General features: G+C 47.9%; 1 protein-coding gene across 1 annotated transcript in view; it reads left to right on the plus strand.

Annotated features, from left to right (window-relative positions):
- The first annotated feature begins 1,181 nt into the window (after positions 1–1,181).
- Positions 1,182–14,855, plus strand: part of LOC310769442 (kazrin-like) — a 219,015-nt gene continuing 205,341 nt past the window's right edge. The window contains exon 1 of the mRNA XM_083628825.1: positions 1,182–1,764. Coding sequence (XP_083484951.1) covers positions 1,509–1,764 — 256 coding nt within the window. The 5' untranslated portion in view covers positions 1,182–1,508. The remainder of the gene's footprint in view (positions 1,765–14,855) is intronic.

Raw genomic sequence — 14,855 nt, forward strand, 5'->3', positions numbered from 1 at the left:
CTCTTTTTGGCATCAGATAAAAACTTGCCGATCAGAAGGTTGGCGGTTTGAATCCCCGTGACGGGGTGAGCTCCCGTTGCTCAGTCCCTGCTCCTGCCAACCTAGCAGTTCGAAAGCACATCAAAGTGCAAGTAGATAAATAGGTACCGCTCTGGCGGGAAGGTAAACGGCGTTTCCATGCGCTGCTCTGGTTCACCAGAAGCGGCTTAGTCATGCTGGCCACATGACCCAGAAGCTGTACGTCAGCGCCCTCGGCCAATAAAACGAGATGAGCGCCGCAACCCCAGAATTGGTCACGACTGGACCTATTGGTCAGGGGTCCCTTTACCTTTACTAAAAACATGCCTGTTCAGACAGGCCTACCCAGATACTTAGAAAGCAGCAGTAATTTTGATCTGTTTTAATATTTCAACTTTCGTATGTTTTCAAGTAGGGCCGTAAACTGACTTTACTGTTTTATCCTTTGTAAACTGCTTTTGATATTATTATTATTTTTAAAAAAACAATCAAGAGGTGTATAAATTGTATGAAACAATTAAGTAAATAAATAAAAACAACTGCAACAGATGTTTGGGGGACATCATGGGTGTTTACCCAGGGGGTGGGCAGCTGCCCCCTCCTAAATCAAGTAAATAAATAAAAAAGACTTAACTAGAAGCAGAAAGATTGTAACAGATTTTTTTTTTCTGAGGTGTCAAAAGAAATGTAAATTTAAAACTGTGGTTGAGACATTTCATTGCGAATCTGCTAGACAGAGCGAGACAGAGGGTGGTGGCAGGTGGGTGTCCTTGCCACCCCCAACATAAATCCTGGCTACGCCCATGGGGGGCCATCTGCCAGGGCTGCTTCAGCCGTGATTCCTGCATGGCTGGGGGTTGGACGAGTTGACCCTTAGGGAACCCGTGCAAACTTCTTCCAGTCTAACGCATGATAATAAAATAAAATATAAAATAAAATAAAATTAATGATGCTGTGCAAAAGCCCATAAGGCAGCTTGCATCATCATCACCTAAAGCCAAAGGGAGGGCAGTGCCCAGCGGAGCCCCCTCTCTCCTATGGGGACCCTCGGCGCGTGTGCGAGAGGCGCCGGACCCGCTTCCCTCCCTCCCGCTCGGCTCAGCCTCCTCCTCCGACGGTTGCATCGCGGGCGAAGGCAGGGAGGCGCCGCCGGGCCTCCTGCCAGCGCCCTTCGCGCCTCTCCGACGCTCCTCGCCGTTCCCCCCTCCAGCTCGGCGGCCAGATGGTAGGCTCCATTTAAAGTGCCCTCCCCGCCTTTCTCGCCGCTGCTTTCCCTGGGCGAGCGGCTGCCGCTGGCCGCGCCGCGTTGCAGGCGAGGAAGGGGGATCCAACAGGTCGCCTGCCCGGGCGGAGGTGCCCCGGTCCCCGGGAAAAGGCCCGCTCCCCAGCCAGCCAGCCGACCAGCCAGCCCGCCCGGGGTGCGCGATGCGGCGTCTCTCGCGGCTCCTGAGCCTCCTGCCTTGTCCGTCCCGCAGGCCAAAATCCTGAGCATGATGGAGGGCAACCAGCAGCTGGCCCTGCGCATCGACGGAGCCCTCCAGGCGGCCGGCCAGGAGGTGAGCGCCTTGCGAGCCGAGCTGACAGCCACCAGCCGGAGACTGGCCGAGCTCAGCGCCTGCTCCGGCGCCGGAGGAGGAGGCGGAGGAGGAGGAGGAGGCAGCGGCAGCAGCAGCAACAGCAGCCCCAACGCCACGGAGATGGCCGCGGCCGGCGGCGCCATGGAGAACAGCCAGCCCAGCCTGCAAGGTAAGCGGGGCTCTGTGCCCAGGCGGGGATCGGGGCCGTTTTGAGGAAGGGGGGGATGCTCTTCCCAATGAGCTCCTTTTTTGAGGTGGTGGGTGTATCTGTCTCTTTTTTTTGGGGGGGGGGACTAATGTATCTGGAGCATGTGTCTTAAGGATGGGAGGGGAGGGGGTCGCTGATCACCTCCGAACATCCTCTCTCTCTCTCCCACCCACCCCTCTTTTTGCTCGGCTGACACTCAGCCGGGTCTTATGCAGGCTGACTCGGGAGTAAAGTGTTGTTCGTGGCAGTCCTGGTGGCAATCGCGCGTTGGGGTTGCAGGCGCCCCCCTTTGTGCAGTGGGGTTTATTTCTCAACTCCACCCCCCACCCCAAACATTGCCTGCAGAGAATTGCAGCCTAGCAGAACGATCCTCTGCTTTGCTTACTCCAGAGCAAAGCCCGGTTGCAGTCAGCGGCGAGTTAAGCGTGCGAAGGGATGCAGCCCTCTCTGCACGCCCCCCCCCCTTTGCAATTGCATACATGTGCTTGCACGGAAGTCAGTACCCCCCTCCCAATGCTCAGCAAGACTTACTACCCAATAAGTCTGTGGAGGATTGCAAACTAGGTTTGTGTTTGTGCAAACTTTGGATTCCTCAAGGTCTTTTTCAACATCACCCCCCCCCCCTCTGCCCCAATTCCTGTGCATTATTTCCTGGAAGAATGCCTCCATTCTTGGCTTTCCCCTGGTTTCTTACAATATCTTTAAACTTGCTTTAATTCCACTTCTGTTTGAAGTTTCCCCCACCACCGTCCTTTTCTAGGGAGGCTGCAATTCATTGTTTGCATCTCTAATGTATTGTGGTAAGTTGCTGTTCACCCCCCTTCCTCCTCTTCCATCCTCACCTTGGATTTCATCCAGCTAAACAATCTTTTTGCAAGAGAAACGCGACCCTGTGCTTTGCAGGGCGAATTGTGGTGCAGGGTTGTTTATGAAGTGGACTGCTATCGTGAACCACCTTCCCTTTCTTCAGACTTCTGCAATAATGTTAAGAGAGGTGGTTTGCGTTTGTACGAAGGAGGTGCTGTGTAGAGTGTCTGGATTGAAACAGGACAGAATTATTTGACACTAGGCTGTCCTCTCTGCCTGCCTGCCTGCCTGCCTGCCTGCCTGCCTGTCTCTTGTTGTATTCAATGGGACAGATGGATCAATGGGCAGCCTTCAAAACTGGCACCTTGGAGAATATGGCCTTTGTCCAGCAGCTTTTCCTCCTGTGCTTATGCACGATGATGTCAGTGCTTTAAGAGGTGTGACAGCAGCGTTTCGGTGGCGTTCGGAGGCACGTTCTCCTGCTTTGTTTGCACCTTGGTCATCCGTAAAGGCAAATGTGAGGTGCTTTTGAAAGCCGCTCCAAACCTTGCAGTGGACCTGCTTAGACACAGGGAGTCCTGCAAATACCGTGTTGGAGTGATGATGTCATGATAGCATTTCTGGTGTGTGTGGCTCTGGTTAAGAGCAGAATCTTCCTTTGCTTTCCCCCACCCCCACCCCCAAATTAAATTGCTGGCAGAGAGTAATTAGTTTGAAATGCAGTTATCGAAATGGTAGGAATTTTAAGAATGCTTTCTTCTCTCTCCCCCCACCCCCCCTTCTCCATTTCAAATCAGCAGTTCGTGTTTTCTGTTTGCTTTCCTCTGGTTTCCAGATTTGCCCCTCTGTTCACGTTCCAGTCAATATCTTGAATCTGATTCAGAAAGTGTGTTGTTGTCATTCCGATTTATTGGTTGTGAGAGGAGGGACAGGGAGAGTTAAGGAAGCCGGGCGACCTGGCATTGCGATGAAAGCAGCTTGATATGTGATGGTGTAAAAAAAAAAGAAAAAGTGCAAGAGAGAATAGATGTGCAAAAGGCAAACGGACAGTTAGGTATGTGTGTTATAATGAGGAAATGGCTGGGAAAGTGCCTCTGGCGGGTCTGACTTCCCTGGTATAAAACAGCCGCTCCGCATTTCTGCATTCTCCCCCCTTGCTTGTGGAAATGAAATAAACTTAAGGAGACTTTGAAGCAGTGTGTCTTGTAAATTGCACAGGAATAGCTCTGCGATGTAACAAGGGGCTCTTCAGGCTGTTCAATGAGTGATTTATCCTCTTAATTTTTACATCAGAGTATGGAAATGGGAGCTGAACGGCTCCTGATCATCCCTTTAGTATCTCTTTCACTTATTTGTTGGATGGGAGGGAATCTCCCCCACCTCCCCATTATGCAATAGCGATGGAAGTAGTGGCTGGTTGTGACTCCTAAATCCATTTCATTAATGTGATATATCTAACCTGCTTTCCTGATGTTGAGGTATGTTCAGCTCTCCGCTATGCCAGCTGCAGTCCGTACCCCTCACATTCCCACATTTAAACAGCTAGAATGTTTAAAAGTGTGTGGGTGCCCTCTGTGCCGCAGACAGGCTGGCTTCACTGATTATGAATTTCAACTTGCAAGGTGATCCTGGGTAGGTTCAGTCAGAATTCTGCAGTAGGACTGTATCTTACTGGTAGATAGGATTGGAGGGGTGGGGGAGAGAATGTGGATTTAGTTTGCATTTCAAGGCAAGCCTGCCTAATCTTCACTTTCTGAAACAATGTGTGGTTTGAAACAGAGCCATCATCCGAAATTTGCACTTTGCTGAATTTTGCAATTGAGATCTCCAGCCAAGTATTGTGCACAAAGTGTGCTTAAAAATGCATATATAAGTGAGAATGAATTCTATTAGGAGAAATTGCTCTGCAAAAAAATGGTGTATTGGGGGGAAATTGCATGTGTGCTGAAACATTGGTGGCTTTTCATTTTGTTGTTAAAATCGCAAACAGATGTGGAAGACTGGAGAACGGAACTCAAGATTGAGAGAATACGAAACTGAAATTGGCCTATTTGCCCACCATACTGGCTGAACATCTGCTCTTTGAGCAGGAGGTTCCAGGTCCCAACATCTCCAGCTTCTTCAGGAAGGGCTAGAAATGTCCCCAGTCTGAAACACTTCAATTCTGATCCGGAGACAGTATTGAGATAGATGGACCAGTTGTCTGCCTTCCTAAGAAGTAACATCCACTGAATTTGGTGAGGTGGACTCCCAAATGACTGTGCAAGGCATGGCAGCCTTGGGTGGCAACCTGCCAGTGGTGTAGCGTGAGGTGCAGAGGTTGAACCAACATTTGCAAAAATGTACAATTCTGTTAAACACACACAGTCACTCATGCATGCAGACCTGGCCTGTATCTAAACATGGCCAATGTTGTACCCTCCCAATGATGTTGGACTACTGACCACTGGCCATATTGATTGGTGCTAATGAGAGTTGGGATCTAACCGCATCTTTAAGGTATCATGCTGGCTACCGCTGATCTAGACTAATGAAGCCTGATTGCTGTGAGTAGGGTTGAGAGTGTGAGCCTGGGTCTGTATGTGTTGTGCACTGCCTGACCTCTGTAGAAATTGCAAATTCCTCCTCTGCTTTGCATCCACCTTGCATACAGAAGGGAAGGGGGACTCTAGGTGCAGTGATCTCTCCTTCCCACAGCCAAGGTGCACTCACACACGAAAGCTAAGCTCATTTGGGATGGTGTTTCCCAAAAGAAGAAAACCAAGCTGGGAAACATGTTGGCTCAGGCAGCACACCTGGACCAGCCAAAGGAAGCCCTCCAAAGTTTATGATAAATGTATATATCTCCCAAGCAGGATATTCCCAGTGGGCACCACTAAATTATGAAGAAGTCAACGTTTTTTAACATGTAACTGTGGTCTGATAGATTAAGGGTTCTCAAGTCCCAACCTTTTTGGCATGGCAACCCATAAGTCTAAATTTACTTGCTATGGTGACCCAACAATTTATTACCGCATGAATTTTGAATCTGAGACCTTCACTGCTTCCAGCTGCCAGAGAGCAGTTCCCAAGTGTTAATGTAAGACTTCAGCCTTTCTGATGTTCAGTGACAAGTGTCAACACAGCATTGCACCATGCCAACAAGACAAAAGTTGTAAAAGGCATTCCTCATGCAAATGATGTATTGCAAGGAACAATGCTTTGGGTTTTCTGATAAAACCTGGGACCCATTTGCACAGGTTTTGCGAGCCACATGTCGGGGAATGCTGCGATGGACCACTTGGACTGATGGTCTAGGTCAGGCATAGGCAAACTCCGGCCCTCCAGATGTTTTGAGACTGCAATTCCCATCATCCCTGACCAACGGTCCTGTTAGCTAGGGATGATGGGAATTGTAGTTCCAAAACATCTGGAGGGCCATAGTTTGCCTATGCTTGGTCTATGTAAAATTTGCACAAGAACCCCATACAACCAACTACCCAGAAGCTCCCTCTTGAGTTCAGTGAGATTTACTCCCAGGTAAGTATAGGATTGCAGCATGTCTGTGTAGGGAATGAGTGAGATGATTGACTTCCTGTTGGCTTCTGCTGATTGTGCTTTGTGAACATCTGAATGGCTTGAATTTAATTTACAACTTGCAGAGCTAGATCCTGGTGTGTGATTACAGTGCATTTTTGGTTTAGAGTTTTGTTGTTGTTGATTGTATTATTTGCCTTTCCAAAACGTGTGTCTTACATAGTAAGTGATTCAGCATCATCTGGGACCAGTCCTACCATTAGATAAGACTGGGCAACCTGCTTCAACTGGCAGTTTTGTGCTACTCTTAGAAGTGTTTCTTAAAAGGCATAAAATTTATTATTATTATTCCCGCCCATGAACTGTTTATTATGTCAACATACAGGCAATACAAAGTAGTTCATAATATATAGCTCGCACAATCAAGCCTATGTTTGTGTGAAATAGATTTTCAGTTCCTGTTATCAAAACCTTTTGAAATATCTATCACAGTGCACCAGAAGGTGAAATTTAATCCTCTCCCCACCCCACCCTGGCCTAACTGCAGCATGGTTTTTGTTGCAGTTGTGCAGGGGGTAGGGTTAAATTCTTCTTATGCATTGTGTTGGCAGAGAAACATCTCCCTGTCCCGACATGTCCCTGTACAGTGGTACCTCAGGTTAAGAACTTAATTTGTTCTGGAGGTCCGTTCTTAACCTGAAACTGTTCTTAACCTGAGGTAGCACTTTAGCTAATGGGGCCTCCTGCTACCTTTGCACCGCCGAAGCACAATTTCTGTTCTCATCCTGAAGCAAAGTTCTTAACCCGAGGTACTATTTCTGGGTTAGCAGAGTCTGTAACCTGAAGGGTCTGTAACCCGAAGTATCACTGTAGATAAAGGGGTGGGGGACCCACAGTGTGATTGCAAGTGTTTCATTCAATTAGTGCTATTGTATCCATCCATTCTGTTACAATACAGTTTTATGAAACAACGTACATATTTTTCTGGAACAGCAAACTCTGTATACATGTTTGTGGGTGTGGGAAACATAAGAGACATCTGCTGCACCACGTCTCTGCCTAGGGAGGCCCTTTGAGAGACTATGCAATGTTTGGTGAAGTGCAAACTTGTGTTCCCCAGACATGACGGAGGGGTCTCTTCCCTCGGCCCCCTCCCCAAATGAAGGAGGAGGAACTGATGGAAGCTAGGAGAGAGGTTTCTCAGTGGCATAGCAACTGTTGTGCAGGTCACAGTTTCAGTCCCTGGCATCTCCCAGTATGGCTGGGAATGGTTCTCCTGAAACAACCAGAGAACCTCTGCCAATCAATATGGACGGTACTGAGCTGAATGGACCACACGTGTCTACAGTCTGAACCAGAAAGATAACCACAGCATGGAACTCTCTCCAGCAGATGCTGCTCTCCCATCTGATTTGTAGGGGGAGATACATTGGTACCTCACCGTTATTGCAGAGATTAACTCTCCTCTTGCTGTGTTTTTCCATTTGCAGTCTGAATGGAGGGTACAAATTCAAAGAGGTTAGGACTGCCTATGGCTACTAATCATGATGACCATGTTCTAACACTGACAGAAGCAGTAATGCCTTTGAATGTCAGTTGCTCAGAATCGCAAGTGGGGAGAATGCTGTTTTACTCGGGTCTTGCTTTGTGGGTCTCTCATTCTGACCCAGAAACTCCATTGGGTGCAGAATGCCGCAGCGAGACTCCTTACGGGGTCCTTGCTGCGGGATCACATTCATCCAGTGCTACATCAGCTGCACTGGCTCCTGGTGGAGTACAGGGTCAGGTTTAAGATGCTGGTTCTAACTTTTAAAGCCCCATACGACCTGGGACCTGTCAGTACACCTTTGAGCCGATGCCAGCTACTGGGCTCAACAACTGGTTCTGCCCTGGTTCAGGCAAACTGGAGCACTTCCAGAGATCTTCCACTCCTGGAAATTAGGTCTAAGTGCACTGGACCCACAACTGTGAGTTGTGCGCACCAAACTCAGCGGAGTATGAACACAGAAGAAAGCATAACTTCTTTATTTTCTAATAGCTGCTACAAACTAAACACTAAAGAGCTACTGGATTGCCTGAGTGTTACAGCTCTCACTCAGCCATCTAATCACTACATAGATAACACTCAGACTCCCTACAGAGTCAGGCAGGAGCAGAAGAAGTGAAGAGCAGTTTCCGCCCCCTCCTTTCTGAAAAAATCAGGAGATTCTTGCAATGGGAGGGGGTGAAAATATCCACAGGACCCTCATACCTACGGGACTGCCTCTCCTGGTATGCCCCGTGGAGGACCCTACAGTCCGTAACCAATAGCATCTTGGAGGTCCTGGGCCTCAAGGAGATTAGACTGGCCTCAACCAGAGCCAGGGCCTTTTCGGCCCTGGCCCCAGCCTGGTGGAATGCCCTGCCGCAAGAGACCAGGGCCCTGTGGAACTTGGCGTCTTTCCGCAGGGCCTGCAAGACTGGGCTGTTCGCCAGGCCTTTGGTTAGGGCCCAGTCTGACCCCTCTCCTCCTACAAGACCCTATATATAAGAGACCTCTCTAACTCCTCTCACCAGCTCGTATAAATAGCTGAGCCTGGTGAGTACCTAAGGTTCCCAACCCCTATAGTCATAATTTGATGGTTGCCTTCTGATCTTATTTGATTTTAAGCTGTATTTCAGTCAATTGCTGAATTTTATGTTTTAATGTATTTATATTTTGATGTTAGCTGCCCTGAGCCACCGCGATTATGGCTGGGAAGGGCAGGATATAAATAATTTTTTTTATTATTATTATCATTGGAGGACCTGGTTGGGCACTGTGGGAACAGTATGTGCTGGACTAGATGTACCTTGGCACTGATCCAGCAGGCTCTTCTTATGTTCATACCTTCCCTCTAGCCCAGTGGTTCTCAACCTGTGGGTCTCCAGATGATGTTGGACTACAACTCCCATCATCCCTGAGCTCTGGCCTTGCTAGCTAGGGGTGATGGGAGTTGTAGTTCCAAAACATCTGGAGGGCTGGAGTTTGCCTATGCCTGGTCTAGGTAAAATTTGCCATTGCTACTTCCAGCAAGATTCAACGTACATCCTTGCTTGGATCTGTGTTCCTTGTTGGGTAGGGTCTCACCTAGTGGTGGCTTGGCTTGGGACGTCCAAAGGTCTTCAGAGTGTCTCTTCGTTTCAGCATTGCACCCTTTGTTTTCAATGCTGTGTCTGTGTGCATGCAGTGTGCACACATTACATGTGTATGAGCATCTTGTGTGGCCCCCTCCCTCTTTGCCTGCAGGCTGCATTCCCCTCACCCTCTTCCTTACCATCAGCTGTGCTTGCATCGCCAATGCTCGTCAGTGCAAATTGATTTAGAGATTCGTTTAGGGGATTCGTTCCATCAAAGTTGTAATATTTAGCTGTTTCCAGCGTGCAGGGAGTTCTAGCCATTTAAACAAACTAATCTAACATCAAATGTGTTTAGTGCGCCGTCAGGATTTGCCCAGCAAATATTAGGCCTCTGCTTTGTAAACAGGTGGGCAAGTCAGGAACTGGGGTCTGTGGAACTATTGCAAAATAACTGGAGTTGGTTTTCTGTGTGTGTGCATATGTAAAACCAATTAGCATTCCATAAAATGGTGGCAGGATCTGGTTCCCAATGCACTGTGCATCTCTGGGAATAGATTCATACGGGGGGGGGGTACCTCCTTCCCCTCTCTGAAGTCATCGTGTTGGAACCAATCACAATATATAGGGCAGCAATCCCCACCAGTGGTCAACACATTTTAGCTGGTCAACCCAAATATTGTTCTTGCCAAAGGGCAAGGCTTGACCTCTGAGCTTGTCCTCCACTAAGGCTGATCCAAGCCATTTTATAGCCTGAAGCAAAGGGCAAGATAGTGCTGCCCTCCCTGTTCCACATACAAGACTGACAGTTGATTTTTTTCTTCAATGCTTAAGTTAGGGGCAGTTTCCTCCACTGTAAAGGTAAAGGTACCCCTGACCATTAGGTCCAGTCGTGGACAACTCTGAGGTTGCGTGCTCATCTTGCTCTGTAGGCCAAGGGAGCCGGCGTTTGTCCGCAAAGAGCTTCCGGGTCATGTGGCCAGCATGACTAAGCCACTTCTGGCAAACCAGAGCAGCGCACGGAAACGCCGTTTACCTTCCCACCGGAGTGGTACCTATTGATCTACTTGCACTTTGATGTGCTTTCAAACTGCTAGGTTGGCAGGAGCTGGGACCGAACAACAGGAGCTCACCCCGTCGCAGGGATTTGAACCGCCGACCTTCTGATCAGCAAGCCCTAGGCCAGGGTTCAGCAACCTTTTTCAGCCATGGGGTGGTCCACCGTCCCTCAGATCATGTGGTGGGCCGGACTATATTTTGAAGGGGGAAAAAAGAACAAATTTCTATGCACCATAAATAACCCAGAGATGCATTTTAAATAAAAGGACACATTCTACTCATGTAAAAACACACTGATTCCCGGACCATCCGCAGGCCAGATTGAGAAGGTGATTGGGCCGTATCTGGCCCATGGGCCTTAGGTTGCCTACCCCTGCCCTAGGCTCTGTGGTTTAGACCACAGTGCCACCCATGTCCCTTTCCTCCACTGTACCTGAGGCTAAAAGGATAGCTTAAATGGTGCAGTTCATGGGGTGTATGCAGCTGGGTCCTCCAACACCTGACCATCACTCTGGCTCTCACTTGACCACCACCACCCTGCCACAAGTCCTGCTGCCTAAGGTGGCTGCTCCACTCTGCCCAATGGTAGAGACAACCTTGGCCACATTTCTGAAATGCTGCGTGTGATTAGAGGGAAACCTGCTTTAGTGCCACAGTTCCCCAGCCCAGGGACTACAGACTACAGACTACACTAATTTGCAGGAGGGCTGGCTGAAAAAACACGACCCTTTCATTGCACAAAGGTGCTTCAGTCTGTTTAAGGGAACCAAAGTTTGAAGCCTAGGATGCAACCACTAAGTCCCGTTTTGCATTTTATCTGCGCAATGGTCTTGTGAGGTAGATTAGACTGAGGCAGGAAGTGGGCAAAAACAGTGAAGAGTAAAGTGAGTTCAAAATGTGGAACTGCACATACAGTGAGTATTTTCTTTTAGGTTATAAAGTTTGGCAAAATGTTTTTGTTTGTGCTCTGCTGAGAGTTGTGAAACAGCAGTGCTCAGAGTATTTGTAGCAGTATATAAATGTTCCATCGTGATAAATTTGTTAGACTTGAAGATAGCACAAGACTTATTTTGTGGTACATTATTTCACAGGTTCTTTCTAGGAGAGGGAGTGCTATTTTGGAAATTGCACCAGAGCCCCCAGCCACTTTAATCTGGCCTTGGAGCCCCCAAACACATAGAAAGGCGTCCATAGCTTTTATCCTATTGGATCAAAATTAATTGCCACACACTGATTGACTGGATCAATGGAAGGTTTCAGCCGTAATTTTTATCACCCACTTTTTCCATATTGCTTCTTCGCATGCACATTTTAATTTTATTTCCCAAATTAAGCAAACTGCACATACATAATATATCTGCTATGTAAAGTGAGAGACAGAATCTCTGCCACCATTTGCAGAGAATAAAAACAAACAAAATATCAGCAGTTGACTGTATTTTGAAGCCAGAATCAAATGGGAAGAGTTCGAGAAATAAATAAAATAAATCCCAATCATGTTCTGTCCAGAGTTCTGAAAATGATGGGGATCAAACATTGTAGGTGTTTTGCCAGCTTATATTGCATTGTCCTAGAATCATAGAATCTTGAAGTTGGAGGGAATGCAGGAGTCATAGCTGGAATGCAGGAATCACAGCTGAAGAAACTCTGAAAGGTCAATGTCCAACTTTTGCTTAAAAATTTCCAGTGAAGGAGAGTCCCACTACCTTCCAAGGTAGTCCATTCCGCTGTCAAAAAAACAACAGCAACAAAAACCCTCAGGAAAGATCAGTTGAAGCATTCTGCCTCCTCCATTGGCACCCTTCACCTGTGTAATTCATATCAACTTCTTTGTTTAAAACAGGGGTGGATACCCTCAGGCCTGGAAGCACATGCAGCCTTCCAGGCCTCTCAGCCTGGCTTTTGGGACTCTTTCCAAGGCTACACCTCCTCAGCTATGTCCCCTCACGACTCCTACTTTGCACGCTCCTTGGGTGTTTTTGTTCATGTGTCCTTGAACTCTGATAACACCATTTGTTTGCCTGGTTAGAGGATAGAGGGGGGGTGTGAGTAGCTTACTGTGCAAAGGTAAAATTTGCATTTGTTGCCCTGCCCACTTTTGCCTCTGGCCCCGCCCACCACTGGGATGTGGCCCCTGGAAGATTGCCTTTGGGGGAATGTGGCCCTTATGCTTAAAAAGGTTCCGCATGCCTGTTTTAGGTTCAAATGCAAGCATGTTTACTTCATTTTGCACAATGGCCTGTTGGCTATGCAAATAAAGTCTATTTCTATTTCTTCATTTTGCCAGTGTTTCTTCTGTTGCACCTGATCTCGGTGGGCACCCCAGGCTCATCTAGCCTGGCATGAGGGCATGGTGTGTGTGATCAAACCCTGGAAAATGTAATTCAGAGGAGTGTGTCTAACTCGGTGGTGGAGACATCTGTGTTGCATGTAGAACAGGGGTAAAGGACTTGTGATTCCCCAGTTATTGCTGAACGACCACTCGCATCAGCCACAATGACCACAGCTATGAGCTGTAGTTGAAGAACATTTGGAGGACCAAAGGTTTTTCCAAACGTGGTAGAGAATAAACCTGAGATCTTCTACATAGGGTCAAGGAGCTGGTGATGGGGGAAAGACCTTTCTCTGAAGAGCCACTGCCAGTCAGGTTAGATTGATGGAGAAGAACCAATGCTGTAGGGCTCCGGCGCTCATCGCATCCAGTCTGTATGGTCAATGGTCAGGAATGATGGGAGCTGTAGTCCTGGAAGTAGATGGACCAACAGCCTGACTCTGTTTTAAGCCACCATCGTATGTCTGTAGTCATCTCTTGGTGCCAGCCCAAATTGCCGGGAGCATAATTGGAAAGTGTTTTGACAGAATAGACACAGAATCATGTGGTGTTATTGCAGGAACTTGCAGGCAGACAAACTCACAAAAGCCTCTTGTATACTGTTAACAAGAAGGAAGTTTGCCCCTCCTTCCTATTTATTATTTTTTAACCTAACTTATTTGCAATTTTGTTCAGTATCAGATTTCACAAGTTTTTTTGGGGATGGGGGGGTGGGAAATGATTCTTTACGTGTTTGTATGTGTGTGAATGCACACACACAAATTGTTTTTCTGTTTCCTCTAAGGATTGCTTTAAAAGGATCAGGTTTGCTCCGTGAGAAGCGGTAATTTGATGAACGACTGGAAAGATCAGATTCCTTTGGATGCATTAGCCAGTCAGAAAAAAATGTGGAAACAATAGAATTCCTTGGTTGTATTATCTGAATAGCAGAAGGTCTTGTTTGCTGTCTGAGGACCAACCGGCAGTAGTGGTGGAAACCTCTTTGCTTTTTAGTTATAAGATAAGCTTAACATGTATTGCACAAAATTGTCAGCAATTTAATGCTGGTACTTGCAGGGAAAGTAGAGGAAAACCCTTTTCTGTGTGGTCCCAGAAGTGCTTTTGTGAAGAATCCGTTTCAATCTTCAACTTGCAACTTAAAGAAAGACAGAGAGAGAGAGAGAGAGAGAGAGAGAGAGAGAAAGAAAGAAAGAAAGAAAGAACAGCATAAAAGAAAGAGGGGAGAGGTGCTGGAAAACGTGATGGCAAAATAGAGTGAGGAAGGAGATGAAGCCCAAATATAGTGTTTTGCTAAGGGGCAACTTGTCAGAATTGGCCACTGGCCAACTCCTGATAAACAGGGCTAGCCCAGGATATTTGCCCACCTGAGGCAAAACAGAAAATGGCACCCTCACCTCTTTCACCTGTCAGGGTCTGGTTGGATGAGGAAGAGTTGTGGGAGGCACTTGCCCAAGAGGCCCCCAGGAAGGGCACAGAAGATGACGACTTAGATCCTGGATCCTGGTGGTAGGATACTGGCCACACCTCGGAGGAGGGGACAAGCTGGGAGGTACTAGAAGCTGAAAGCATGAGGCATCACAGAGTAGCAGACGTAGGCAGGTGGCCCAGCACAGGACAGGGTGATGAGGTTCCTAGTTTGGATGCAGACTCCAACAGAGACGACAGAGGGGAACCAGATCTGCATCTCTCCCGCAACACCAACAGGACAGGCTCTGCTGAAGGCTCTCGGGCCCCGCTGGCTTCCAGAACGTGAAGGATGTTCCATGTTGCTGAGCAATGAGCCAGGCAAGAACAGAGAGAGGCTCCTGCTTCTTGCTATAGCAGAAGATTATAGGGGTGGAGCCCAGAAGAAGAAGAAGAAGAGGAAGAGAAAGAAGAAGAATTTGGATTTGATATCCTGCTTTATCACTACCCGAAGGAGTCTCAAAGTGGCTAACAATCTCCTTTTCCCTTCCTCCCCCCACAACAAACACTCTGTGAGGTGAGTGAGGCTGAGAGACTTCAGAGAAGTGTGTCACCCAGCAGCTGCATGTGGAGGAGCAGGGAATCGAACCTGATTCACAAGATTACGAGTCCACCACTCTTAACCACTACACCACGCTGGCTAGAGAGCAAAGGAGGGGCTGTACACTAGTTCGAGCAACTTCTTCATGGGGGGGCGTTAGGGTTTGAGCTTGCAGCCAAACCACCTGGTGCTATGACTGCAAGCTCAAAACCCAACAGGGTGTTGCCTTTATGAGCT

The sequence above is a fragment of the Podarcis filfolensis genome (genome assembly GCF_964270895.1).
Source record: "Podarcis filfolensis genome assembly, chromosome: 8".
NCBI lineage: Eukaryota > Metazoa > Chordata > Lepidosauria > Squamata > Lacertidae > Podarcis > Podarcis filfolensis.